At 44.1% G+C, this 27063-nt stretch overlaps 2 protein-coding genes and 1 long non-coding RNA gene across 5 annotated transcripts in view; 1 reads left to right on the plus strand and 2 right to left on the minus strand.

The window, feature by feature from the left end:
- ccdc169 (coiled-coil domain containing 169) overlaps positions 1-13267 on the minus strand; it is a 67163-nt gene extending 53896 nt beyond the window's left edge. For both annotated transcript variants that reach the window (XM_073043904.1, XM_073043903.1), the window contains exon 1: positions 13175-13267. In XM_073043904.1, the coding sequence (XP_072900005.1) occupies positions 13175-13254 (80 nt within the window). In that variant the 5' untranslated portion in view covers positions 13255-13267. The remainder of the gene's footprint in view (positions 1-13174) is intronic.
- On the plus strand, positions 13126-22060 carry LOC140726914 (uncharacterized). The gene is made up of 3 exons (XR_012098754.1): positions 13126-13431; positions 15508-15605; positions 21801-22060. It is a non-coding gene; the product is annotated as an uncharacterized lncRNA (long non-coding RNA).
- A 2279-nt stretch (positions 22061-24339) lies between these two features.
- The window catches only part of sparta (spartin a), an 82905-nt gene continuing 80181 nt past the window's right edge, over positions 24340-27063 (minus strand). For both annotated transcript variants that reach the window (XM_073043897.1, XM_073043896.1), the window contains one exon: positions 24340-25670. In XM_073043897.1, the coding sequence (XP_072899998.1) occupies positions 25478-25670 (193 nt within the window). In that variant the 3' untranslated portion in view covers positions 24340-25477. The remainder of the gene's footprint in view (positions 25671-27063) is intronic.

Below are 27063 nucleotides of genomic sequence, written 5' to 3' on the forward strand. Positions count from 1 at the left end.
TACTATTGTGTTCTTCATCTTATTGTGATGTTTTTGTGCTACATTGGGTCAGAGAAACAAATATTTTGTTCTCCTTTACACTTGTGTACTGGAAAAGAGAATCAGAATCAGGTTTATTATCACTGGCATGTGATGTGAAATTTGTTAACTTGGCAGCTGCAGTTCAATGCAATACATAATTTGGCAGAGAGAGGGGAAAAATAATAATAAATAAAATAAAACCTAATAAATAAACAAGTATATCAATTACGTATATTGAATAGATTTTTTTTAATGTGCAAAAACAGAAATACTGTATATTAAAGTAAGGTAGTGTCCAAAGCTTCAATGTCCATTTAGGATAGCAGAGGGGAAGAAGCTGTAGCTGAACCACTGAGTGTGTGCCTTCAGGCTTCTGTATCGCCTATCTGATGCTAACAGTGAGAAAAGGGCATGCCCTGGGTGCTGGACGTCCTTAATAATGGACGCTGCCTTTCTGAGACACCGCTCCCTAAAGATGTCTTGGGTACTTTGTAGACTAGTGTCCAAGATGGAGCTGACTAGATTTACAACCTTCGCAGCTTCTTTCATCCTATGCAGTAGCCCCTCCATACCAGACAGTAATGCAACCTGTCAGAATGCTCTCCACGGTACAACTATAGAAGTTTTTGAGTGTATTTGTTGATGTGCCAAACCCCTTTAACTCCTAATAAAGTATAGCCACTGTCTTGCCTTCTTTATAACTACATCAATATGTTGGGACCAGGTTAAATCCTCAGAGATCTTGACACCGAGGAACTTGAAGCTGCTCACTCTCTCCACTTCTGATCCCTCTATGAGGATTGGTATCTGTTCCTTCGTCTTACCCTTCCCAAAGTCCATAATCAGCTCTTTCGACTTACTGGCACTGCGTACCAGGTTGTTGCTGCGGCACCACTCCACGAGTTGGCATATCTCACTCCTGAATCTTAACGAAAATGATATCATGGAATTTGATAATACACATGCAAAATGCTGGAGGAATTCAGCAAATGAAGAAGAATCTATGGAAATATATAGATGCTGTTTGATCTGCTGAGTTGCTCCAGCATTTTGGTTGTGTTGTTCTGGATTTCCAGCATCTGCAGAATCTCTTCTGTTTGGCATTTCACAATTTATCATTCGAATGGAATTGAACTGAATTGACTTTATTTCTTACATCCTTCACATACATGAGTAAAAATCTTTACGTTACGTCTCCATCTAAATGTGCAATGTGAAATCATAGTAATTTATAATAATTTATAACAAATAGAAATAGTCAATGTAATATAGAGTACACTCAAATCAGCGTGAGTTTATCAGTCTGATGGCCTGGTGGAAGAAGCTGTCCCAGAGCCTGTTGGTCCTGGCTTTTATGCTGCGGTACCGCTTCCCAGATGGTAGCAGCTGAAATAGATTGTGGCTGGGATGGCTTGGGTCCCCAATGATCCTACGGGCCCTTTTTACACTCCTGTCCTTGTAAACGCCCTGAATCACGGGAAATTCACAACTACAGATGTGTTGGGCTGTCCACACTACTCTCTGCAGAGTCCTGCGATTTCCCACTCTATACAGTATTGAACCAGTTTACAGTGCCTGTTGATTGTATGCATCTGCAATGGATCAAATATTTATATTAAATAAGGCTTACAAAGATAGTGCGGTCACTATGGCTCTCATAAATGCACTCAGGATTACCACCAACATAAATCAATGAAAAGATCTGTAAACACACTTACAATGCCATTAAGCATTTTGCAACATTTATTGAAATTGTTTTACATCTGTTTATTAAAAATTGAAGGCGGTAGACAGGATTCTTCCATTCCGGTGAACTGATACTGAATTAGATGAGGATAAAGTTCTCCATTTGGAATAAACTGAGGTGCCCAGTTTAATTCCCATTAAATGAGCAGCAACAAACAACAGAATTAAATATAACAGTGAATTGCCACCAGGATGGAGGGAATAGGAAAGTAAATACTAGAGGAGATGGCCTTTGATTCTTCACTCACCATCTAAACCCATATTATCCCCACGTCTCGTCTGTAATTCCATGTTTTTGACTGTGATCCTTGCATTGTGCAGCAGGATTTTCATATTCTCAAAAATGTGTTGATGACAACAGAAGCAATAATAATAATTGAACTTTTGCAATAAGACGACAAAGTAGTTTTTTAAAAATATTATTTATTCATAATTTCACAGGGTTGGCCTAAAGGAACAATTTCAACTTCAAAACTTTAACTTCACCTCATACCTGTGATTCCCTTGCAATCCCATAATTTTAAACATTTTACTGCTTGACACCATTGAACGTTACAAATACAATATCCTGATCATTCACAGTTGTTCAAAACAGAATGAAAATTTTGTTGGAAGTGAATTTTAATTGATTACATTTCTACCATGCATTATGCATCATTTAATAGTCATCAGCTGCAAAATTATAAATATTTTAATGGCACTCTTTTGACTCACCAGAAACAAAAAGAGCATAGTGCTCTACAATGCTGCATTATATCCACACTAAGTTTAGCTCTAGGGAAATCTACTTCATCCAGACCCTTACGTTGATACCCCAGTGATGCATTTAAACCACAACAGAATTGCTGTGGACCTATATTTTTTTTGCCTGAAAATTAAAGTCTTAAAATTCAGGATTAACTTGATTCTTCTTGTAAATTTCACTTTGATTGTAAACATTCTTCAAGTAACAAACAAACATAAAAACTCTCAAAGCCAAAGGCAGGATTTTCTCTTATCAGAAATCCTACTTCATGATCATTTGCTGTGATACTCCATTTACAACACCTTGCAGCTCACTACTGCATTTCGGAAGATATGGAAAGCTTCACAGACAAAGTGGGCAACGTCCCATTCTTGATCAATGCGAATCAGGTTCACACGTGGAAGGGGCACTTGGCAAATCACTGTTTCACTTTTCACACAATGCTGAATGAATTGTATAGATTTTTCATTTTTTGTTTTTAATTTGATGTTGGTTCTCCTTTTCTTATCAAACTCATAAAATTCTGACCTGCTGGGCAGCTTCCACCACCCCATCATTAGCAATACGTTACAGAGATTAAGCATAATGTGCTGGTAAAAGCTGCCAATACTCTATTTCAAAACACTCTTTGTTCTACATAACTTTTCTCCACCTTTCTCCACCTCTCTCTAAATGAAAATTAACGTTTCCCCTTTCTCAGTTCTGTTGCAATGTGAAACATAAATTGCTTCTCTTTCCACAGATACTGCCTAACCTGCTAAATTTTTACAGCATTTTCTGTTCTTATTTCAGCTTTCTTTATTGTTTTCCCCCATTCTGCAAAACTTCCCATTCATTTGCCAAAAAAAGATCTCCCTTCATAAAAACTGTGCTAACACTGTTGTAATTTTCTATGTGTCCTGTTACCACATCTTTAATAACACGCTTTAGAATTCAAATAATGTTAGGTTAACATAATCTCAACAATTTTCTTATTCAACCTTTCTTAAATCGCAAGAACGCCTTCTTGAGATTCACCATAGGGAATCTTTCCAGAATCTAGGGTATTTTGACAGATCATACTATTGAATATTTCAGTTAAAACCATAAAATGCGCATCATTACATGTAATGGACCTGTGGTTATTAGGCTCATTAAATTTAGCACAGCAGCATAATATTTGGGTTGCTTGATCATAATTTTTAAAAAAGGTTTTCTATACTCCTGACAAAGGCTACTAACAAAAGATAGATAGATAGGAAATTACAGTGTCACAGATATACAAATATTAGAAGAGAAAGAAGAAAGAATAAAAAAGTAAGTTACCTCAAACAGTCTAACAAGAGGAGGTCATCATTTCCCCAGCTATAGGTTGACTCATTTTAGAGCTCAATGATCAAGGGTAAAAATGACCTCAAATAATGCTCTGGTGCAGAGCAGTTGTCTTAAGTCAACTGCATTATAGGAGCTGCATTATAGAAACCCTATAAATATTCAGCAGGAACTTGAGAAGCACGTGTGTAGAGAAATTGTTCAGAATTGTAGGAATGGTAGGTTTGTATTCATGGGAGATTTTAATTTTATTGGTACATTCAGAATGTTGAGGGCCTGGATAGGGCAAAATTTTGGAATGTGTCCACAAATGTTTCCAGAGTCAATATACAGAAGGCTCTGCTCAGGAAGGTGCTATACTGGACCTCTTCTTAGGGAAATAGACAGGGCTGATAACTGATGTAGCATTCAAGAAGCACTTTGGCTCTAATGTCCACAAATCTATTAGATTTAAGATAGTGATAGAAAAGGTGCACAGGTTAAAGTTCAAAGGTTCAAAGTAAATTTACTATCAAAATATATATACACTGTACTGTGCAAAAGTTTTAGCCACAAATATATAGCTAGAGTGCCTAAGACTTTTGCATAGTACTTTATTAATTTATGTATTGCACTGTACTGATGCTGCAAAAAAAACCAAATTCCATGACATATGTGAGTGATGTTAAATCTAACTCTGATTGGAGTCTCTTTTGTGGACTATAAGTGGGAAGGGATAGGAAGAAAGGAATCATGGTTTAGAAAAGGGAAGAGAGAGGAAAAAAAACAGAAAGCTTCAGAGAGACATTCTGTAATGCTCAATAAACCAATTGCTTGGAATCAAATGATCTTGCCTGTTGTCTCAGGGTTGGATGTATCCACAACGCACCCCCCTGCCCCGGCACTCCTTTTCTGCGACCTCCCCTGCACCCTTCCCATGGCAATCCACCCTTGCCATTCCCAACATCCTTTGCTCCCGCCAGATTTACAAACTTGCTCTCCGCTCCACATGGACAAGCATACTACTGTGCAAATGCCTTAGGCACCCAAGTGATATACACTGCATGTGTCTAAGACTTTTCCACAGTACTGGATGTCACCATATACTATCGTGAGGTTCATTTTCTTGCAGGCGTTCACAATAAACAGAAAGAAACACAATAGAATTGATGAAAACCTACAAAGACAGAAAAACAACCAATGTGCAAAAGACAGCAAATTGTTCAAATACAAAAAGAGAAACAAAACTATAATGATAGATAAATAAGTAATGAATTATATTGAGCACAGGAATTGTAGAAACCTTTGGATGTGGAATCAGTTCAGTGTTGAGGTGAGTGAAGTTACCCACTCTGGTTCAGGAGCCTGATGTAACTAGGAGAGTGGCTAGGGGAGAGCCAGTGGGTAACTAGTAGAGTGGATAGGGGAGAGTCAGTGGATGTTGTATATTTAGATTTTCAAAAGGCTTTTGACAAGGTCCCACACAGGATATTAGTGTGCAAACTTAAAACACACGGTATTGGGGTTTGGTATTGATGTGGATAGAGAATTGGTTGGCAGACAGGAAGCAAAGAGTGGGAGTAACTCTTTTCAGAATGGCAGGCAGTGACTAGTGGGGTAATGTAAAGCTCAGTGCTGGGACCCCCAGTTGTTTACAATATGTATTAATGATTTAGACGAGGGAATTAAATGCAGCATCTCCAAGTTTGCGGATGACACAAAGCTGGGCGGCGGTGTTAGCTGTGAGGAGGATGCTAAGAGGATGCAGGGTGACTTGGATAGGTTAGGTGAATGGGCAAATTCATGGCAGATGCAATTTAATATGGATAAATGTGAGATTATCTACTTTGGTTGCAAGAACAGGAAAACAGATTATTATCTGAACGGTGGCTGATTAGGAAAAGGGGAGATGCAACGAGACCTGGGTGTCATTGTATACCAGTCATTGAAGGTGGGCAAGCAGGTACAGCAGGCAGTGAAAAAGGCAAATGGTATGTTGGCATTCATAGCAAAAGGATTTGAGTACAGGAGCAGGGAGGTTCTACTGCAGTTGTACAAGGCCTTGGTGAAACCACACCTAGAATAATTGTGTGCAGTTTTGGTCCCCTAATCTGAGGAAAGACATTCTTGCCATAGAGGGAGTACAGAGGTTCACCAGATTGATTCCTGGGATGGCAGGACTTTCATATGAAGAAAGACTGGATCGACTAGGCTTATACTCACTGGAATTTAGAAGATTGAGGGGGGATCTTATTGAAACGTATAAAATTCTAAAGGGATTAGACAGGCTAGATGCAGGAAGATTGGTTCCGATGTTGGGGAAGTCCAGAACAAGGGGTCACAGTTTAAGGATAAAGGAGAAGCCTTTTAGGACCAAGATGAGAAAAAATTTCTTCACACAGAGAGTGGTGAATCTGTGGAATTCTCTGCCACAGGAAACAGTTGAGGCCAGTTCATTGGCTATATTTAAGAGGAAGTTAGATATGGCCCTTGTGGCTAAAGGGATCAGGGGGTATGGAGAGAAAGCAGGTACAGGGTTCTGAGTTGGATGATCAGCCATGATCATACTGAATGGCGGTGCAGGCTCAAAGGGCCGAATGGCCTACTCCTGCTCCTATTTTCTATGTTTCTATGATGGGTGAGGAACAAGAACTGAAACTGAAGGTGTGGTACTTAAGGCTCTTGTGCCTCCTTCCTGATGGCCACAGAGACTTACGCGGGCTGGATGGTGGAGGTCCTTGATAATGCTGCTTTCCTACCACAGCGCTCCTTGTAGGTGTGTTCAATGGTAGTGGGGTGGGGTAGGGTGGGAGGCTTCACCCATGATGTGTCCACTACCATTTTTATAGGCTTTTTTCCATTCAAGGGTGCTTCAATAATAGTCTGATGCAAACAGAATACTAAACTGCAGCAAGGTTAATTTTAGGCAGACCAGAGTTCAATGAGGAGAGCTGTTTTGAAGGGGTCAGAATGAATGGCAAGGTTAGATTTCGCAAACACCAGGAAAACTGCTGATGCTGGAAATCCAAACTAACATACACAAGATGGCGAAGGAACTCAGCAGGTCAGGCAGCATCTGTGGAAAAGAGTCGAAGTTTCGGACCAAGACCCTTCTTCAGGATAGAGTTCCCCTGCTTTAACTTTCCATCTCAAAAGCCTCACTTTTCAATGGATCATCCTTTATAATCTTTCAACACAACAGACACATCTTTTCCATTAATCCACTTTCCGGGACTATTCCCTTGGGCGACTCCCTGACGTGCTGCCCACTATGTCCACTAACCACTCCCCTGTACTGGCCACTATGTCCACTAACCACTCCCCTGTCCAGGCACTAAGCCCTTATGTTCAGGCCACTATGTCCACTAACCACTCCCCTGTCCAGGTCACTGTGTCCACTAACCACTCCCCTGTCCAGGCACTAAGCCCATATGTTCAGGCCACTATGTCCACTAACCACTCCCCTGTCCAGGCACTAAGCCCTTATGTTCAGGCCACTATGTCCACTAACCACTCCCCTGTCCAGGCACTAAGCCCTTATGTTCAGGCCACTATGTCCACTAACCACTCCCCTGTCCAGGTCACTGTGTCCACTAACCACTCCCCTGTCCAGGCACTAAGCCCTTATGTTCAGGCCACTATGTCGACTAAGCACTCCCCTGTCCAGGAACTAAGCCCTTATGTTCAGGCCACTATGTCCACTAACCACTCCCCTGTCCAGGCCACTAACCACTCCCCTGTCCAGGTCACTGTGTCCACTAACCACTCCCCTGTCCAGGTCACTGTGTCCACTAACCACTCCCCTGTCCAGGCCACTATCTCCACTAACGACTCCCCTGTCCAGGTCACTGTGGCCACTAACCACTCCCCTGTCCAGGTCACTGTGTCCACTAACCACTCCCCTGTCCAGGCCACTATCTCCACTAACCACTCCCCTGTCCAGGTCACTGTGTCCACTAACCACTCCCCTGTCCAGGCCACTGTGTCCACTAACCACTCCCTTGTCCAGGTCACTGTGTCCACTAACCACTCCCCTGTCCAGGCCACTATGTCCACTAACCACTCCCCTGTCCAGGACACTGTGTCCACTAACCACTCCCCTGTCCAGGTCACTATGTCCACTAACCACTCCCCTGTCCAGGACACTGTGTCCACTAACCACTCCCCTGTCCAGGCCACTGTGTCCACTAACAACTCCCCTGTCCAGGACACTGTGTCCACTAACCACTCCCCTATCCAGGCCACTATGTCCACTAACCACTCCCCTGTCCAGGCCACTGTGTCCACTAACCACTCCCCTGTCCAGGCACTAAGCCCTTATGTTCAGGCCACTATGTCGACTAAGCACTTCCCTGTCCAGGCACTAAGCCCTTATGTTCAGGCCACTATGTCCACTAACCACTCCCCTGTCCAGGCCACTAACCACTCCCCTGTCCAGGTCACTGTGTCCACTAACCACTCCCCTGTCCAGGTCACTGTGTCCACTAACCACTCCCCTGTCCAGGCCACTATGTCCAGTAACCACTCCCCTGTCCAGGTCACTGTGGCCACTAACCACTCCCCTGTCCAGGCCACTATGTCCACTAACCACTCCCCTGTCCAGGTCACTATGTCCACTAACCACTCCCCTGTCCAGGACACTGTGTCCACTAACCACTCCCCTGTCCAGGACACTATGTCCACTAACCACTCCCCTGTCCAGGACACTGAGTCCACTAACCACTCCCCTGTCCAGGCCACTATGTCCACTAACCACTCCCCTGTCCAGGCCACTGTGTCCACTAACCACTCCCCTGTCCAGGCCACTATGTCCACTAACCACTCCCCTGTCCAGGCCACTATGTCCACTAACCACTCCCCTGTCCAGGACACTGTGTTCTCTAACCACTCCCCTGTCCAGGCACTAAGCCCTTATGTTCAGGCCACTATGTCCACTAACCACTCCCCTGTCCAGGTCACTATGTCCACTAACCACTCACCTGTCCAGGACACTATGTCCACTATCCACTCCCCTGTCCAGGTCACTATGTCCACTAACCACTCCCCTGTCCAGGCCACTATGTCCACTAACCACTCCCCTGTCCAGGCCACTATGTTCACTAACAACTCCCCTGTCCAGGACACTGTGTCCACTAACCACTCCCCTGTCCAGGTCACTGTGTCCACTAACCACTCCCCTGTCCAGGCCACTATCCACTCCCCTGTCCAGGCCACTGTGTCCACTAACCACTCCCCTGTCCAGGTCACTATGTCCACTAACCACTCCCCTGTCCAGGCCACTGTGTCCACTAACCACTCCCCTGTCCAGGACACTGTGTCCACTAACCACTCCCCTGTCCAGGTCACTGTGTCCACTAACCACTCCCCTGTCCAGGCCACTATCCACTCCCCTGTCCAGGCCACTGTGTCCACTAACCACTCCCCTGTCCAGGCCACTGTGTCCACTAACCACTCCCCTGTCCAGGACACTGTGTCCACTAACCAATCCCCTGTCCAGGCCACTGTGTCCACTAACCACTCCCCTGTCCAGGACACTGTGTCCACTAACCACTCCCCTGTCCAGGTCACTGTGTCCACTAACCACTTCCCTGTCCAGGCCACTGTGTCCACTAACCACTCCCCTGTCCAGGCCACTATGTCCACTAACAACTCCCCTGTCCAGGCCACTATGTCCACTAACCACTCCCCTGTCCAGGCCACTGTGTCCACTAACCACTCCCCTGTCCAGGCACTAAGCCCTTATGTTCAGGCCACTATGTCCACTAACCACTCCCCTGTCCAGGTCACTGTGTCCACTAACCACTCCCCTGTCCAGGCACTAAGCCCTTATGTTCAGGCCACTATGTCGACTAAGCACTCCCCTGTCCAGGCCACTAACCACTCCCCTGTCCAGGTCACTGTGTCCACTAACCACTCCCCTGTCCAGGCCACTGTGTCCACTAACCACTCCCCTGTCCAGGCCACTGTGTCCACTAACCACTCCCCTGTCCAGGCCACTATGTCCACTAACCACTCCCCTGTCCAGGTCACTATGTCCACTAACCACTCCCCTGTCCAGGCCACTGTGTCCACTAACCACTCCCCTGTCCAGGTCACTATGTCCACTAACCACTCCCCTGTCCAGGCCACTGTGTCCACTAACCACTCCCCTGTCCAGGCCACTGTGTCCACTAACCACTCCCCTATCCAGGCCACTATGTCCACTAACCACTCCCCTGTCCAGGCCACTATGTCCACTAACCACTCCCCTGTCCAGGTCACTATGTCCACTAACCACTCCCCTGTCCAGGACACTGTGTCCACTAACCACTCCCCTGTCCAGGCCACTGTGTCCACTAACCACTCCCCTATCCAGGCCACTATGTCCACTAACCACTCCCCTGTCCAGGCCACTGTGTCCACAAACCACTCCCCTGTCCAGGCACTAAGCCCTTATGTTCAGGCCACTATGTCGACTAAGCACTCCCCTGTCCAGGCCACTAACCACTCCCCTGTCCAGGTCACTGTGTCCACTAACCACTCCCCTGTCCAGGTCACTATGTCCACTAACCACTCCCCTGTCCAGGACACTGTGTCCACTAACCACTCCCCTGTCCAGGCCACTGTGTCCACTAACCACTCCCCTATCCAGGCCACTATGTCCACTAACCACTCCCCTGTCCAGGCCACTATGTCCACTAACCACTCCCCTGTCCAGGTCACTATGTCCACTAACCACTCCCCTGTCCAGGACACTGTGTCCACTAACCACTCCCCTGTCCAGGCCACTGTGTCCACTAACCACTCCCCTGTCCAGGTCACTATGTCCACTAACCACTCCCCTGTCCAGGACACTGTGTCCACTAACCACTCCCCTATCCAGGCCACTATGTCCACTAACCACTCCCCTGTCCAGGCCACTGTGTCCACTAACCACTCCCCTGTCCAGGCACTAAGCCCTTATGTTCAGGCCACTATGTCCACTAACCACTGCCCTGTCCAGGTCACTGTGTCCACTAACCACTCCCCTGTCCAGGCACTAAGCCCTTATGTTCAGGCCACTATGTCCACTAACCACTCCCCTGTCCAGGCCACTAACCACTCCCCTGTCCAGGTCACTGTGTCCACTAACCACTCCCCTGTCCAGGTCACTGTGTCCACTAACCACTCCCCTGTCCAGGCCACTATGTCCAGTAACCACTCCCCTGTCCAGGTCACTGTGGCCACTAACCACTCCCCTGTCCAGGCCACTATGTCCACTAACCACCCCCCTGTCCAGGTCACTATGTCCACTAACCACTCCCCTGTCCAGGACACTGTGTCCACTAACCACTCCCCTGTCCAGGCCACTATGTCCACTAACCACTCCCCTGTCCAGGACACTGTGTCCACTAACCACTCCCCTGTCCAGGCCACTATGTCCACTAACCACTCCCCTGTCCAGGCCACTGTGTCCACTAACCACACCCCTGTCCAGGCCACTATGTCCACTAACCACTCCCCTGTCCAGGCCACTATGTCCACTAACCACTCCCCTGTCCAGGACACTGTGTCCACTAACCACTCCCCTGTCCAGGCACTAAGCCCTTATGTTCAGGCCACTATGTCCACTAACCACTCCCCTGTCCAGGTCACTATGTCCACTAACCACTCACCTGTCCAGGACACTATGTCCACTATCCACTCCCCTGTCCAGGTCACTATGTCCACTAACCACTCCCCTGTCCAGGCCACTATGTCCACTAACCACTCCCCTGTCCAGGACACTGTGTCCACTAACCACTCTCCTGTCCAGGCCACTATGTCCACTAACCACTCCCCTGTCCAGGCCACTAACCACTCCCCTATCCAGGCACTAAGCCATTATGTTCAGGCCACTATGTCCACTAACCACTCCCCTGTCCAGTCACTAAGCCCTTATGTTCAGGCCACTATGTCCACTAACCACTCCCCTGTCCAGGTACTAAGCCATTATGTTCAGGCCACTATGTCCACTAACCACTCCCCTGTCCAGGCCACTAACCACTCCCCTGACCAGGCACTAAGCCCTTATGTTCAGGCCACTATGTCCACTAACCACTCCCCTGTCCAGGCACTAAGCCATTATGTTCAGGCCACTATGTCCACTAAGCACTCCCCTGTCCAGGCACTAAGCCCTTATGTTCAGGCCACTATGTCCACTAACCACTCCCCTGTCCAGGTACTAAGCCCTTATGTTCAGGCCACTATGTCCACTAACCACTTCCCTGTCCAGGCCACTAACCACTCCCCTGTCCAGTCCACTGTGTCCACTAACCACTCCCCTGTCCAGGCAATAAGCCCTTATGTTCAGGCCACTATGTCCACTAACCACTCCCCTGTCCAGGCACTAAGCCATTATGTTCAGGCCACTATGTCCACTAAGCACTCCCCTGTCCAGGCACTAAGCCCTTATGTTCAGGCCACTATGTCCACTAACCACTCCCCTGTCCAGGTACTAAGCCCTTATGTTCAGGCCACTATGTCCACTAACCACTTCCCTGTCCAGGCCACTAACCACTCCCCTGTCCAGTCCACTGTGTCCACTAACCACTCCCCTGTCCAGGCCACTATGTCCACTAACCACTCCCCTGTCCAGGTCACTGTGTCCACTAACCACTCCCCTGTCCAGGCCACTGTGTCCACTAACCACTCCCCTGTCCAGGCACTAAGCCATTATGTTCAGGCCACTATGTCCACTAAGCACTCCCCTCTCCAGGTCACTATGTCCACTAACCACTCCCCTGTCCAGGCCACTGTGTCCACTAACCACTCCCCTGTCCAGGCCACTATGTCCACTAACCACTCCCCTCTCCAGGTCACTATGTCCACTAACCACTCCCCTGTCCAGGCCACTGTGTCCACTAACCACTCCCCTGTCCAGGTCACTGTGTCCACTAACCACTCCCCTATCCAGGTCACTGTGTCCACTAACCACTCCCCTGTCCAGGCCACTATGTCCACTAACCACTCCCCTCTCCAGGTCACTATGTCCACTAACCACTCCCCTGTCCAGGCCACTGTGTCCACTAACCACTCCCCTGTCCAGGCCACTAACCACTCCCCTATCCAGGTCACTGTGTCCACTAACCACTCCCCTGTTCAGGCCACTTTCCCTTGCAATGCCGAGAGAAGTAACCACCTTTCCTTTCCACCATCCAGGGACGCAAAGCGTGTGGTGTGGTGACTTCACTGCCGCTAGATAGCGCTCCCATTCTACCACACAGATCTGCTTCGCCCGATACCCCAGGAAATGGCCGGTTTACAGGGATGAACTTGCGGAAGGAAGCAGAGCAGCAAGGTCTTCAACAGACTGCTGGCATATTGTGTGCGGAAGGCGAGGAGCAGCCTGCCCTCTCCCACAACCTCCTTTACCTCATCTCCTTCTCCTGCTCCAATTCGCTACTCAACCACTCCAGGTCGCCCTCGCTGTAACCAGCGCGCTCCTCCTCCATGCTGTTGCATTCGTCTCCTTGGCAACGTGCTGTCATGTGATCCGAAGCCGGAAGTCCGCGTTGCGGCGGGCGTGGATTTCCCCGCGCGATTTTCAGATTTTCAGAATTCGGAGTTGAAAATTATGGATGGATTGAAGGAGTCTTCGAAAGAGTACCAGAGGATGATATCGAATATCGGTAGTAATATGTATTTGAAATGGTTGATTTAATGATGCTGGAAGTAGTTTAATATGGGTTTAAGTTTGAGTCGACAATTTCAGTTAAAAAGTGTTGATACGGCAGTGGAATTATTTTACCGCCTTGTAAGGTACCTTTTTTTAACTTTTAAAATGCACTCTTAGAAAGTGCGAAAGTCTTACTCCGAAAGCAAATACTGGAACTGTTCATTCCAAGCATTTTCCGTTTAATCATAGGTTTTATTAATGGAATTTTAATCACTGAGTGTATCATAGAACATGGAAACATAGAATAGTACAGCACATTACAGGCCCTTCGGCCCAGTGTTGTGCTGACCTTCAAACCCTGCCTCCCATATAACCCCCCCCCCCATCTTAAATTCCTCCATATACCTGTCTAGTACTCTCTTAATCTTCACTAGTGTATCTGCCTCCACCACTGACTCAGGCAGTGTATTCCATGCACCAACCACTCGCTGAGTGAAAAACCTTCCTCTAATATCCCCCTTGAACTTCTCTCCCCTTACCTTAAAGCCATGTCCTCTTGTACTGAGCAGTGGTGCCCTGGGGAAGAGGCGCTGGCTGTCCACTCTGTCTATTCCTCTTAATATCTTGTACACCTCTATCATGTCTCCTCTCATCCTCCTTCTCTCCAAAGAGTAAAGCCCTAGCTCCCTTAATCTCTGATCATAATCCATACTCTCTAAACCAGGCAGCATCCTGGTAAATCTCCTCTGTACCCTTTCCAATGCTTCCACATCCTTCCTGTAGCGAGGCAACCAGAACTGGACGCAGTACTCTAAGTGTGGCCTAACTAGAGTTTTATAGAGCTGCATCATTACATCGCATCTCTTAAACTCTATCCCTCGACTTATGAAAGCTAACACCCCATAAGCTTTCTTAACTACCCTATCTCCATGTGAGGCAACTTTCAGGGATCTGTGGATATGTACCCTCAGATCTCTCTGCTCCTCCACACTACCAAGTATCCTGCCATTTATTTTGTACTCTGCCTTGGAGTTTGTCCTTCCAAAGTGTACCACCGCACACTTCTCCAGGTTGAACTCCATCTGCTACTTCTCAGCCCACTTCTGCATCCTATCAATGTCTCTCTGCAATTTTCGACAATCCTCTACACAATCTACAACACCACCAACCTTTGTGTCGTCTGCAAACTTGCCAACCCACCCTTCTACTCCCACATCCAGGTCGTTAATAAAAATCACGAAAAGTAGAGGTCCCAGAACAGATCCTTGTGGGACACCACTAGTCACAACCCTCCAATCTAAATGTACTCCCTCCACCACAACCCTCTGCCTTCTGCAGGCAAGCCAATTCTGAATCCACCTGGCCAAACTTCCCTGGATCCCATGCCTTCTGACTTTCTGAATAAGCCTACCGTGTGGAACCTTGTCAAATGCCTTACTAAAATCCATGTAGATCACATCCACTGCACTACCCTCATCTATACGCCTGGTCACCTCCTCAAAGAACTATATCAGGCTTGTTAGGCACGATCTGCCCTTCACAAAGCCATGCTGACTGTCCCTGATCAGACCATGATTCTCTAAATGCCCATAGATCCTATCTCTAAGAATCTTTTCCAACAGCTTTCCCACCACAGACGTAAGGCTCACTGGTCTATAATTACCTGGACTATCCCTACTACCTTTTTTCAACAAGGGGACAACATTTGCCTCCCTCCAATCCTCCAGTATTGTATTTTGTATCATGTATTTTGATTCTAGATAATCTTTGAAAATTTGTTATTAAATGACTGATGATAGCGAATGTTACAAGAGACACTTGGAAAGCAGATCCTTTTCATCCCTATTGGTAGGTTTCACTCGTTAACAATACATTAAGAAAAATGGAGACAATGTTTTAAATTCAGCGTTAGTATGTTCACATTTATAGTAGAGAAATTGGAAATCTGTATTTCTACAATGAAGATGCTCTTACCTCAATCTCCCTTGAACTTTACTCTCCCTGAGCAATGGAAAAGCTAATATTAAAAAAGTATTTTAAGTAAATATAATAGAGACAATTTCACATTGTGTGATTATTTGTATTGCAGAGAAACTTACAGAAGAATCTTTACAGTTGGCTTCACACCAGAAAAAAATGGTGGAACACAAAGTTGTGCTAACAAAGCTTTGCAATAATTTCAATGAGGTAATTTGAAGCTGCTTGCAGAGTAGTGTCTGAATCTTAGCTTGGTTAGTTGCAGAATGGATCACTCTTTATCTCAATAATATTATTTACCTGACTCAAGCAAAAGCTGCCAATATATGAGTTTTATAGAGTCATAGAAGTCATAGAACACTACAGCACAGAAAATAATTAATTCATCTAATCTTAGCCAAACTATTAAACCATGTGTTTTATTGAAATCCATTTGATATATTGAAATCATATATTAATCCATATGTTTTATACTTTCATAGTACTTAGGTCCCGATTTTAAACCATTACCACAGCCAGGCAACTGTTATAAAGTACAAAAAAAGTACTTAAGCTGATGAAATTGGAAGTCAGTGATTTATACCTCGGAGTTTTGAAAGACGTGACCATTGCAATAGTGGCTGCATTGCTTTCTGTCTTTGAAAACTGTATAGATTCTGGTATTGTTCCTGCAGGCTGGACAGTAATAAATGTAAACCAATCATTTACAAAATTATGGAAAAGGAACAGGAAACTACAGACCTGTTACCCTAACATCAATGGTAGTGAACATGCTGGAAACCTTAAAGGATTATATAAATAGTATATACATAGAATACACATAGAAATAGTAGAATTGAGTAGAGTCAATATTAATTTGAAAGGAAATCATATTTGACTAAACTGTTGGATTAGATGTACGAGTAAAATAGATAAGGAAGAACTAGCATGCCTGGTGTACTTAGATTTTCATTAAGATTAAGAAGGTTGATCAATAAGTTTAGAACACAGAGTTGTGCATAATGTACTGGCAAGGATTGAAAATTGGTAGGTGAACAGAAGACAAAGAGTTGGAATAATTGGGCCTTTCTCAGAGAAGTTATAGGCTACTTCAAGATTTGTGCATGGCCAAAGATCCTATTTCTAGGTTTGCTGATGATTTTTAAAAAAACTAAGTGGGAATGTGGGTGTAGGGGGAAGAGAATATAAAATTGCTTCAAAGGGCCCTAGAACAAATTGAGATAGATAAAAAATGTGAGATCATCCATGGTCTCGGCCCAAAATGTCGACTGTTTTATTCCCATCCATAGGTGCTGCCTGGCCTGCTGAGCTCCTCCAGCACATTGTGGGTATTGCTCTAGATGTCCAGCATCTGCCATACCTCTTGTGTCTAAGGTCATCCACTAAGTACACAAAACATTTATTCAAAACATTTTTTGATGGTGACAAATTGGGATATAGAAATATTCATGAGGACCTAATTATCCTTGTACATGTCACAGAAAGCTAACCTGCAGGCGCAGCAAGTCGTTGGGAAGCAATTAACACATTGGCCTTTGGAATATATGAGTACAAATGTCTTACAGCAATTCTATAGAGCCTTGCTGATGCCATATCTGGAATATTGTATACAGCATGGAAACAGGTCCAGCCCCTGGGTTGGCATTGATCATCAAGCACCCATTTACATCTATCCTATTGTGTGTAGTTTTGGTCTCCTTTCGTAAGAAATGCTTGCCAAAGCAAGGGTATAAAAGAGACTTTCCAGGGAATAGTGTTGCTGAGAGAGTAAACTAGGCCTGTAATTTCTGTAAAATAAAAAAATGCAGATGTTGGAAATCTGAAATAAGAATGCTTTTCACCTAGGCTGCCAGAAGCAGGTCGTTGGGTGATAGTCCGAGGGGGGAAAGCGAAGGAGAGTAGACAGGTAGTGCAGAGCACCCCTGTAGCCATTCCCCTGAATAATAAGTTTACCGTCCTGGATGCTGTTGTGGATGACCGACCAGGTGTGAGCCACAGTGGCAGGGCCTCTGGCACTGAGTCTGACCCTGTGGTGCAGAAGGATGGGACGGAGAAGAGGAGAGCGGTCGTCATTGGAGACTCTATAGTCAGGGGAGCAGACAGGAGATTTTGTGGACGTAAGAAGGACACCCGCATGGTTTGTTGCCTCATGGGTGCCAGGGTCCGGGGATGTGTCTCTGACTGGGTGCATGACATCCTGGTATGAGAGGGAAAGCAACCAGAAGTCATGGTACATGTTGGTACCAATCACATAGGCAGGAAGAGGGATGAGGTCCTGAAGTGTGAGTTTCGGGAACTAGGCAGAAGGCTGAAGAACAGGACCTCAAGGGTGGCGTTCTCAGGATTGCTGACAGTGCTACGTGATAGTGATGGTAAGAATTGGAGGAGATGGCAGTTGAATGCATGGCTGAGGAGTTGGTGCAGGGGGCAGGGTTTTAGATTTTTGGATCATTGGGATCTCTTCTGGGGAAGGTGGGACCTGTACAGATTGGATGGGTTGCACCTGAACTCAAGGGGGAGCAATATCCTTGCAGGTAGGTTTGCTAGCATGGTTTGGGAGGGTTTAAACTAATTTGCAAGGGGGATGGGACCCGGAGCAATAGAGCAGTGAAAGAAGTGCATGGAGTAAAGCCATATCTAACATATAGAGAGGCTTTGAGGAAAGAGAAGCAGAATAAAGGGTGTAAAGGTAGTAAGGTAGAAGGGCTAAAGTATGTGTGTACTTCAATGCAGGAAGCATCAAGAACAAAGGTGATGAACTGAGAGCTTGGATACATACTAGGAATTATGATGTAACAGCCATTACAGAGTCTTGGCTGGCACCAGGGCAGGAATGGATTCTCAATATTCCTGGATTTCAGTGCTTTAAAAGGGATAGAGAGGGGGGGAAAGGGGAGAAGGGGTGGCATTACTGGTCAGGGATACTATTACAGCTGCAGAAAGGGTGGGTAATGTAGCAGGATCCTCTTTTGAGTCAGTATGGGTGGAAGTCAGTAACAGGAAGGGAGCAGTTACTCTACTGGGGGTATTCTATAGGCCCCCTGGTAGCAGCAGAGATACCGAGGAGCAAGTTGGAAGGCAGATTTTGGAAAGGTGCAAAAATAACAGGGTTGTTATCATGGGTGACTTTAACTTCCCTAATATTGATTGGCACTTGATTAGTTCCAAGGGTTTAGATGGGGAAGAGTTTGTTAAGTGTGTCCAGGATGGATTCCTGTCACAGTATGTTGACAGGCCGACTAGGGGGAATGCCATACTAGATCTAGTATTAGGTTACAAACCGGGTCAGGTCACAGATCTGCCAGTGGGTGAGCATCTGGGGGACAGTGATCACCACTCCCTGACCTTTAGCATTATCATGGAAAAGGATAGAATCAGAGAGGACAGGAAAATTTTTAATTGGGGAAGGGCAAATTATGAGCCTATAAGGCTGGAACTTGAGGGTGTGAATTGGGATGATGTTTTTGCAGGGAAATGTACTATGGACATGTGGTCGATGTTTAAGGATCTCTTGCAGGATGTTAGGGATAAATTTGTCCCGGTGAGGAAGATAAAGAATGGTAGGGTGAAGGAACCATGGGTGACAAATGAAGTGGACAATCTAGTCAGGTGGAAGAAGGCAGCATACATGAGGTTTAGGAAGCAAGGATCAGATGGGTCCATTGAGGAATATAAGGTAGCAAGAAAGGAGCTTAAGAAGGGGCTGAGAAGAGCAAGAAGGGGGCATGAGAAGGCCTTGGTGAGTAGGGTAAAGGAAAACCCCAAGGCATTCTTCAATTATGTGAAGAACAAAAGGATGACAGGAGTGAAGGTAGGACCGATTAGAGATAAAAGTGGGAAGATGTGCCTGGAGGCTGTGGAAGTGAGCGAGGTCCTCAATGAATACTTCTCTTCGGTATTCTCCAATGAGAGGGAACTTGATGATGGTGAGGACAATGTGAGTGAGGTTGATGTTCTGGAGCATGTTGATATTGAGGGAGAGGAGGTGTTGGAGTTGTTAAAATACATTAGGGCGGATAAGTCCCCGGAGCCTGATGGAGTATTCCCCGGGCTGCTCCATGAAGCGAGGGAAGAGATTGCTGAACCTCTGGCTAGGATCTTTATGTCCTTGTTGTCCACGGGAATGGTACCTGAGGATTGGAGGGAGGCAAATGTTGTCCCCTTGTTCAAAAAAGGTAGTAGGGATAATCCAGGTAATTATAGAACAGTGAGCCTTTCGTCTGTGGTGGGAAAGCTGTTGGAAAAGATTCTTAGAGATAGGATCTAAGGGCATTTAGAGAACCATGGTCTGATCAGGGACGGTCAGCATGGCTTTGTGAAGGGCAGATCGTGCCTAACAAGCCTGATAGAGTTCTTTGAGGAGGTGACCAGGCATATAGATGAGGGTAGTGCAGTGGATGTGATCTATATGGATTTTAGTAAGGCATTTGACAAGGTTCCACATGGTAGGCTTATTCAGAAAGTCAGAAGGCATGGGATCCAGGGAAGTTTGGCCAGGTGGATTCAGAATTGGCTTGCCTGCAGAAGGCAGAGAGTTGTGGTGGAGGGAGTACATTCAGATTGGAGGGTTGTGACTAGTGGTGTCCCACAAGGATCTGTTCTGGGACCTCTACTTTTTGTGATTTTTATTAACGACCTGGATGTGGGGGTAGAAGGGTGGGTTGGCAAGTTTGCAGACGACACAAAGGTTGGTGGTGTTGTAGATTGTGTAGAGGATTGTTGAAAATTGCAGAGAGACATTGATAGGATGCAGAAGTGGGCTGAGAAATGGCAGATAGAGTTCAACCTGGAGAAGTGTGAGGTGGTACACTTTGGAAGGACAAACTCCAAGGCAGAGTACAAAGTAAATGGCAGGATACTTGGTAGTGTGGAGGATCAGAGGGATCTGGGGGTACATTTCCACAGATCCCTAAAAGTTGCCTCACAGGTAGATAGGGTAGTTAAGAAAGCTTATGGGGTGTTAGCTTTTATAAGTCGAGGGATAGAGTTTAAGAGGCGCGATGTAATAATGCAGCTCTGTAAAACTCTAGTTAGGCCGCACTTGGAGTACTGTGTCCAGTTCTGGTCGCCTCACTATAGGAAGGATGTAGAAGCATTGGAAAGGGTACAGAGGAGATTTACCAGGATGCTGCCTGGTTTAGAGAGTATGGATTATGATCAGAGATTAAGGGAGCTAGGGCTTTACTCTTTGGAGAGAAGGAGGATGAGAGGGGACATGATAGAGGTGTACAAGATATTAAGAGGAATAGACAGAGTGGACAGCCAGCACCTCTTCCCCAGGGCACCACTGCTCAGTACAAGAGGACATGGCTTTAAGGTAAGTGGAGGGAAGTTCAAGGGGGATATTAGAGGAAGGTTTTTTACTCAGAGAGTGGTTGGTGCGTGGAATGCACTGCCTGAATCAGTGGTGGAGGCAGATACACTAGTGAAGTTTAAGAGACTACTAGACAGGTATATGGAGGAATTTAAGGTGGGGGGTTATATGGGAGGCAGGGTTTGAAGGTTGGCACAACATTGTGGGCCGAAGGGCCTGTAATGTGCTGTACTGTTCTATGTTCATTCTTATAAGCTCCAGAAAATTCAGGAATAAAACAAAAAAAAAATTGGAACTATTCAAGCAGCAACTGTGGAATGAAAATCTGCTAATGTTTTTGGTTGAAGACCTGGGGCTTATCCTAATAAAACAGACTGCACAACATACCCTCACTTCACATATTGAAAACACTTTACACAAAGAAACTTAACTGTCCAATTAATGGCTGTATTATGTCACCCCATTACACGCATTCCCTTTCCAGCCTCCCCTGCACATTCTGTTTCACTTACTGCTGCCTCAGAAAAGCAAGCAACATAATCAATTACCCCCTCCCCCCAGAAGATACACAAGCACGAGAACACATACCACCAAGTTCAAGGACAGCTTTTATCCCACTGTTATCAGTCTCTTGAACAGACCTTTTCTAAAGATGTGTGTGTGACTATATTATATATTTTACCTTTTGTACCACCTGAAATATTAACTGCTTCTCTTTTCATTGATTCTGTTTAATCTGTGTTTTCCAGTTTATAATTAGTAATCTCACTGAAATGTACAAAATTCTAACTGATTCGTTTGGCTAATCTTAGAACTAGGGCTGGGCCACATAGGACTGAAATGTGCAAGCATTCATCTATCAATGGTGTAGAGCCTTTGGAATTCTCTACTTTGTGAATCTCTACTGCTGTGGAGCTCATTCAAATCATACTGATTGATTTCTGGATTCTAAAAGGAATTGAGGGAAATGGGGAGGGCAAGAAAATGAAGCCGAGGTAGAAGGCTCAGATCACCACCACCACCTGATTTTATAATTGATTCACTATTGCATAAACTTCATAAAGTGTAACAAGTTTTCTTTGTATTTGCAGGTTCAATCAAGACTGGAACGAATAGCAGCAGTGAAACCTGGTTGCACGTTAATAAAGCATTAACATTTTTGACAACATCAAGTTACAAAAGACAAGATTGTCATATTAAGCTGGTTTATTTGGAATAGTTCACTTTTGATACAAGTGAATTTTCAAAGCCATTTATTTTACATTTAATTGTTCACATGAAATGTTACTAAATTTTGAGTCTGTGCTGCAATTTAAATGGTGCAATAAAGTTTATTCAAGTTTAAATAAAACTACTGAAGGGACTTTAAACTGATTTCATACTCACTTGATAATGCAAGTTGAAGTCTAAGTCATCACCTTGCCAGATTTAAGTAAGCATTCTTACGAGGTTAATAAATGGGATTATTCAGATTGTTAGTAAAATCTTTAAAACTGAAGATTCCAAATTCAAGCTTCAAGTCCCATTGGTCTGGGCAGAAAGCAGATGGCTGCAACAGACACTGTTACTTCCCACATGTGAGACACAATGGTACAGACTGTTCCTGAGATTTGCTGTGACGCCTTGTTTGATATCAGCTGCACAAAATTCTGAAGCAGATCCAATCTCTGGGGTGAGGTGAGCTTTGGTGTTCTGGAACTTCATTCTACTCAGTAGGCCATCATTTTCCAGGTTGATGTTTAACTTTAATTGTTAATAGTCAACCAGCTCCCAGATTTCAACTCCTGCTCACGTTATACTTCCAGTAATGTGAACCGATGCTTTATGACTCCGAAACATAAAACAGAAGCCCAGGAGAATGTGTCTTAGTTTTGTTTTTACTTTAAATGAGGCATGTGCAAATAACATGATGACGTGAACCATTCACATATAACCAATGCAAACAACAAACAGTACTCAATCGAACAATGTATCAACAATATTCAAATATTACTAAAATATAAAATGCACACTATTCCGTTTAGCTATAAAATTTAACTCAATATACATCTCAACTATAAACATATATAACTTATTATATACCACAACTCCTATATAGACATCCTGGTTGGCGGGGTAGAGATGCGTATCTACTGAAGGAGGTGTAAGGCGCTCCTTCCCTCTGCTAGCCTGCAGATCACTCTTGGGCAAAGTGTAGCATCTGCTTAGTCTTCCTGATCAGGGTCACGTGAGGCCATGGGAGCAGGTGGTGGATATCACAAGTTCTGATTATGCGACTATGGGATTGCAGGAAGTGGTTTTGACAGCTCTAAACACCTTCTGGACCTGCTGGCATCCAAAACAGAGCATAGCAAGCTTCACTGAACAATGGATCATAGTGAGTGAGTAGTGTCTGATGTCACCATATCCTTTACCTTTTTGAAAGCCATTTCACACTGCTTTGTCCATTGCCGTTTCTTTCCAATCTGTGTAATAAGGGGTGGAGCACTCTAGCCAGGTTTGGCAGGAACCTGTTATAGTATTTGATAAATCCTAAAATGGACCGCAACTGTGACATGTCCTTTGGCCTTGGAGCATCCACCACTGCTTATTTTCTCATCACACTTGTGTAATTCTTATGCGTCGATGGTGTGACCACAGAAAGTGATGCTTGGTTTAAAGAATTCACACTTGTTGCGTTGTACTCTAAACCCATAATCTTCTAATCTTTTTATCATGGTTTTGAGATTTTGGAGTTGTTCTTTGACATCCTCACTGGTAACAATGCCATCTTGAGTTCCTGGACAACACTTGCTCCACAACGTCCTGCCACAGTGCAGATGTAGATGCTACTCCAAAAATAAGACTTATAGCGTAAAAAAACTTTTTGAGTGTTTATGGTGAGAAAAACATTGGTCTCTTCTTTCATCTCCTTCTGTAGGTAGGTGTCAGCTAAGTCCATTTTGCTGAAGTGTTGCTGAAAGTAAGATATGCTCTATCCTGGGCAAAGGGTGTTGATGGTGACTTTGAAATCATCACAGATCCTGACAGACCCATTTTTCTTGGCTACTGTGACCACTGATGTTGCCCAAGGGGACAACATGCACCTTCCATTACGTATTTTCAATCTAGAGCCTCTTCAAACAGAAATGCAGTGTTCTGCAACACCAGATTGCTGAAGCTGTCATCAGTTGAAAAGAAGGTACTGGAGGGCTGTGGAATTCAATATTGTTGTGATGATTTGTACAGCTGTGGGAGACTTGGTTTCAGAAAGCCCATTATTTGTTGCCATTAGTGGGTTAGTCAGAGACAAATATTCATTATGCTATAAGTAGTTAAGGACTTGTATGTTACTAAAGACTCAAAAATTTTTTACATATGTACCGTGAAGAGCATTCTAACTGGTTGCATCACTGTCTTCTTAAGACATTAGTAAAACTAGCTAAAGATTTTGGTGCAAACACGAGGAAATCTGCAGATGCTGGAAATTAAAACAACAACACACACAAAATGCTGGTGGAACACAGCAGGCCAGGCAGCATCTATAGGGAGAAGCGCTGTCGACGTTTCAGGCTGAGACCCTTCGTTTGGTCATGTTTTCTGCATTTTACTATAAGAGCACCAAAAGTAAGCAGGTTTGGGGATCATTTGTTATGTAAATAGAGTAACTTTATTCAAATCAATTAGTACTATTTAAATAAACAATCATACAAATATAACGACATGGTGTAGGATGGCTCAAGCAAAGGCACTTTGTGAATAAGGTTGTTGAGAGCTTAAAGCACAAGATACAGGTGAAATGTTATTCTACAGAAGCAATAGTTACAGTTGTTTATCAGCATCTTTAAGATGGAAGCAGCAACACCTGTTCAATTTTCACCATTCTATGTTATCGTTCTCACAGATTTTTACATATCATTTTACAGATTACTAATTATATATTTTCTTGCAATTTAAAGAAATAATTACAAATAAAAACAATCCACTTCTTCCATTAAGGATTAGTATTTGAAGCCACTCAACTAGACTAACTTGAAAATAGCAACCTTCTTTTTCCTCAGTGTTGGTAATGTTTTGGTCACTCATATGACCTGCTGATGGGCAAAATTAATGTTGCTAACAGTGCAAAAAAAATTTCTACAATTATTTGCTTTATCACAACTGAGTTAAGCTTTAAACATACTCAAGACAATATCAAAATACCAATGCTGCTAATTGGGTTTATTCTCACTCTTAAATATTCTTCTATACAAAATGCACATCCATTATCTCCTTCATTCAATCACAGTCATTTTGCATACAAAAGCCTAAATCAATGTAGCAGCATGGATGCATACATTTTAGGTGCAAATGCAAGGAAAAGACTTTAAATACTGTAATCACTTTCGTCTATTTTCCCAAACTCCCCAGGCCATGTCAAAAAAAATCACATCTAAATGAACAAATCCAAACTTCTATATGCATCATAACATGTTTTGATTCACACCCACTTCAGTTCAACATAGATGAGAAATCTAAAAGAGATTCTTCATAGGGATAGGTTGTTATCGAGGGGAAAAAAGCCAGAGTTTTCATGCTTTATAAACATATCATAAAGCCAATGTGACAATCAAAAGAGAGTTACTCAGTGCCATTGTTTCAAAGTGCCTTAGGATCTTCAGCTTTCGAGATCAACCTACATGTGATTTGAAAATATAACTCTGCAAAACAGTACTGTTCATTAGCATTGGTTAAATTGCATGTTAAAATTTAATTTTATCAGCTAAATTCAAATTATTCAAAGGTGAAATCAATCTTTTTTTACTGGTTTGTCTTGTTTCTCTTGCAATTTGTAGTCTTTGAGAATAGCATTTCCAGTTTCCTTGGCAGTGCGTCGTGCTATCGCTTTGATGCCCAGATGATCAATATTAAAAGCTGTCACACCAACATTGATGGCAGAGTTAACAGCGTTGTCTGTAACATTCCCAGCAGCAGCACCGTACCTTTATTAGAATGGATCATCAATAATCATTTAAAGCAGAAGAGCCAGAAAAGGCAGACAGCTGCAAATGTGAACAAGTCTACTTGCATTTTCAGCAGTATTATTACCAAACCCCTACTTTTGCTTCCATTACCAAGGATTGATTTTTTTTTTTGCTTTTGTCCTGATAGGTATCTTATGGATAGGGGAATCAAGGGATATGGGGACAAGGCAGGAACCGGGTATTGATAGTAGATAATCAGCCATGATCTCAGAATGGCGGTGCAGGCTCGAAGGGCCGAATGGTCTACTTCTGCACCTATTGTCTATTGTCTTTTCTCATCTAGATACTTAATGGATCACTCTAACAGACCACTTGCTAAGCTAGCTGTTCAACCCACATGGAATAAGTACAAGAGTTTGTGGCCAAAGATAATAGCTAGTTTAAATGTGCCAAAGTACACACGAGACCATTTTTACCCCCATTTTTCAGGAAACCTATAATGTAATCCAGAAATCTACACAAGTTCATAAAAGTGGATGGTACATAGTGACTTCAAATCTAGAAATTTATCTTCCCTTTAACAATCAGTGAAAAGTGAGCAAGAAGTTTTCTTTGTGATATTATAGCCCCAGATAAAGGATAACACTTTGTAAAGTCATACTAATCACCAGAGTTTGGCTTAACTATCTCAAATAAGCATGGGTAAAATTTGTGGGTGGGTTGGGGAAAGGGAGGCAGTTTTATTTACCCAAGCTAATAAATATTTTCTAATGGTGAAAGATTATGGCTACACTATAGAAAGATCATTGACAAAAATGAGGCAAACAGCACAAAGCACAGCAGGCTTGAACAGCAGTGCTAAATTACTACAGACATTGCTAACTGTGAGCAGGGTTCAAGGCAATGCTTTTTTTGAAAAGTGAACTTGTTGGGCTTTGAGGAAAGCAGATGCATATCAAGTTTTGCAAATTAAAAGGCAGTAACAGTTCCAGGGATTTAACTGCCTAGGTGTAGCTGGAAAACCAAGTTGTTAAGGGGGAATGGAACCATGGGTAATTTTAAGGAGCGAGATCAATGACTTTTTTTAAAATTAAAAGCTCCATTCACCTTCAGTCATTTGAAATGAAACATGATGGGAAAATAGTAACGTAACACAAAATGCTGGAAGAATTCAGCAGTTCAGCCAATATCCATGGAGAGGAATAAACAATGTTTTGGGCCAAGACCCTTCATCGGGACAAGGTCTGAAAAAGGGTCTCAGCCCGAAACATCAACTGTTTTCATTCCTCTGCATAGATGCAGCCAGACCTATGGAGTTCCTCCAGCATTCTGTGCATGTTTTCTCTGGATTTCCAGCATCTGCAGAATCTCCTGTGTTTAGGAAAATAGTACCCCTGATCTACACAGATTA

Source organism: Hemitrygon akajei, chromosome 4 (genome assembly GCF_048418815.1).
Source record: "Hemitrygon akajei chromosome 4, sHemAka1.3, whole genome shotgun sequence".
Classification (NCBI taxonomy): domain Eukaryota; kingdom Metazoa; phylum Chordata; class Chondrichthyes; order Myliobatiformes; family Dasyatidae; genus Hemitrygon; species Hemitrygon akajei.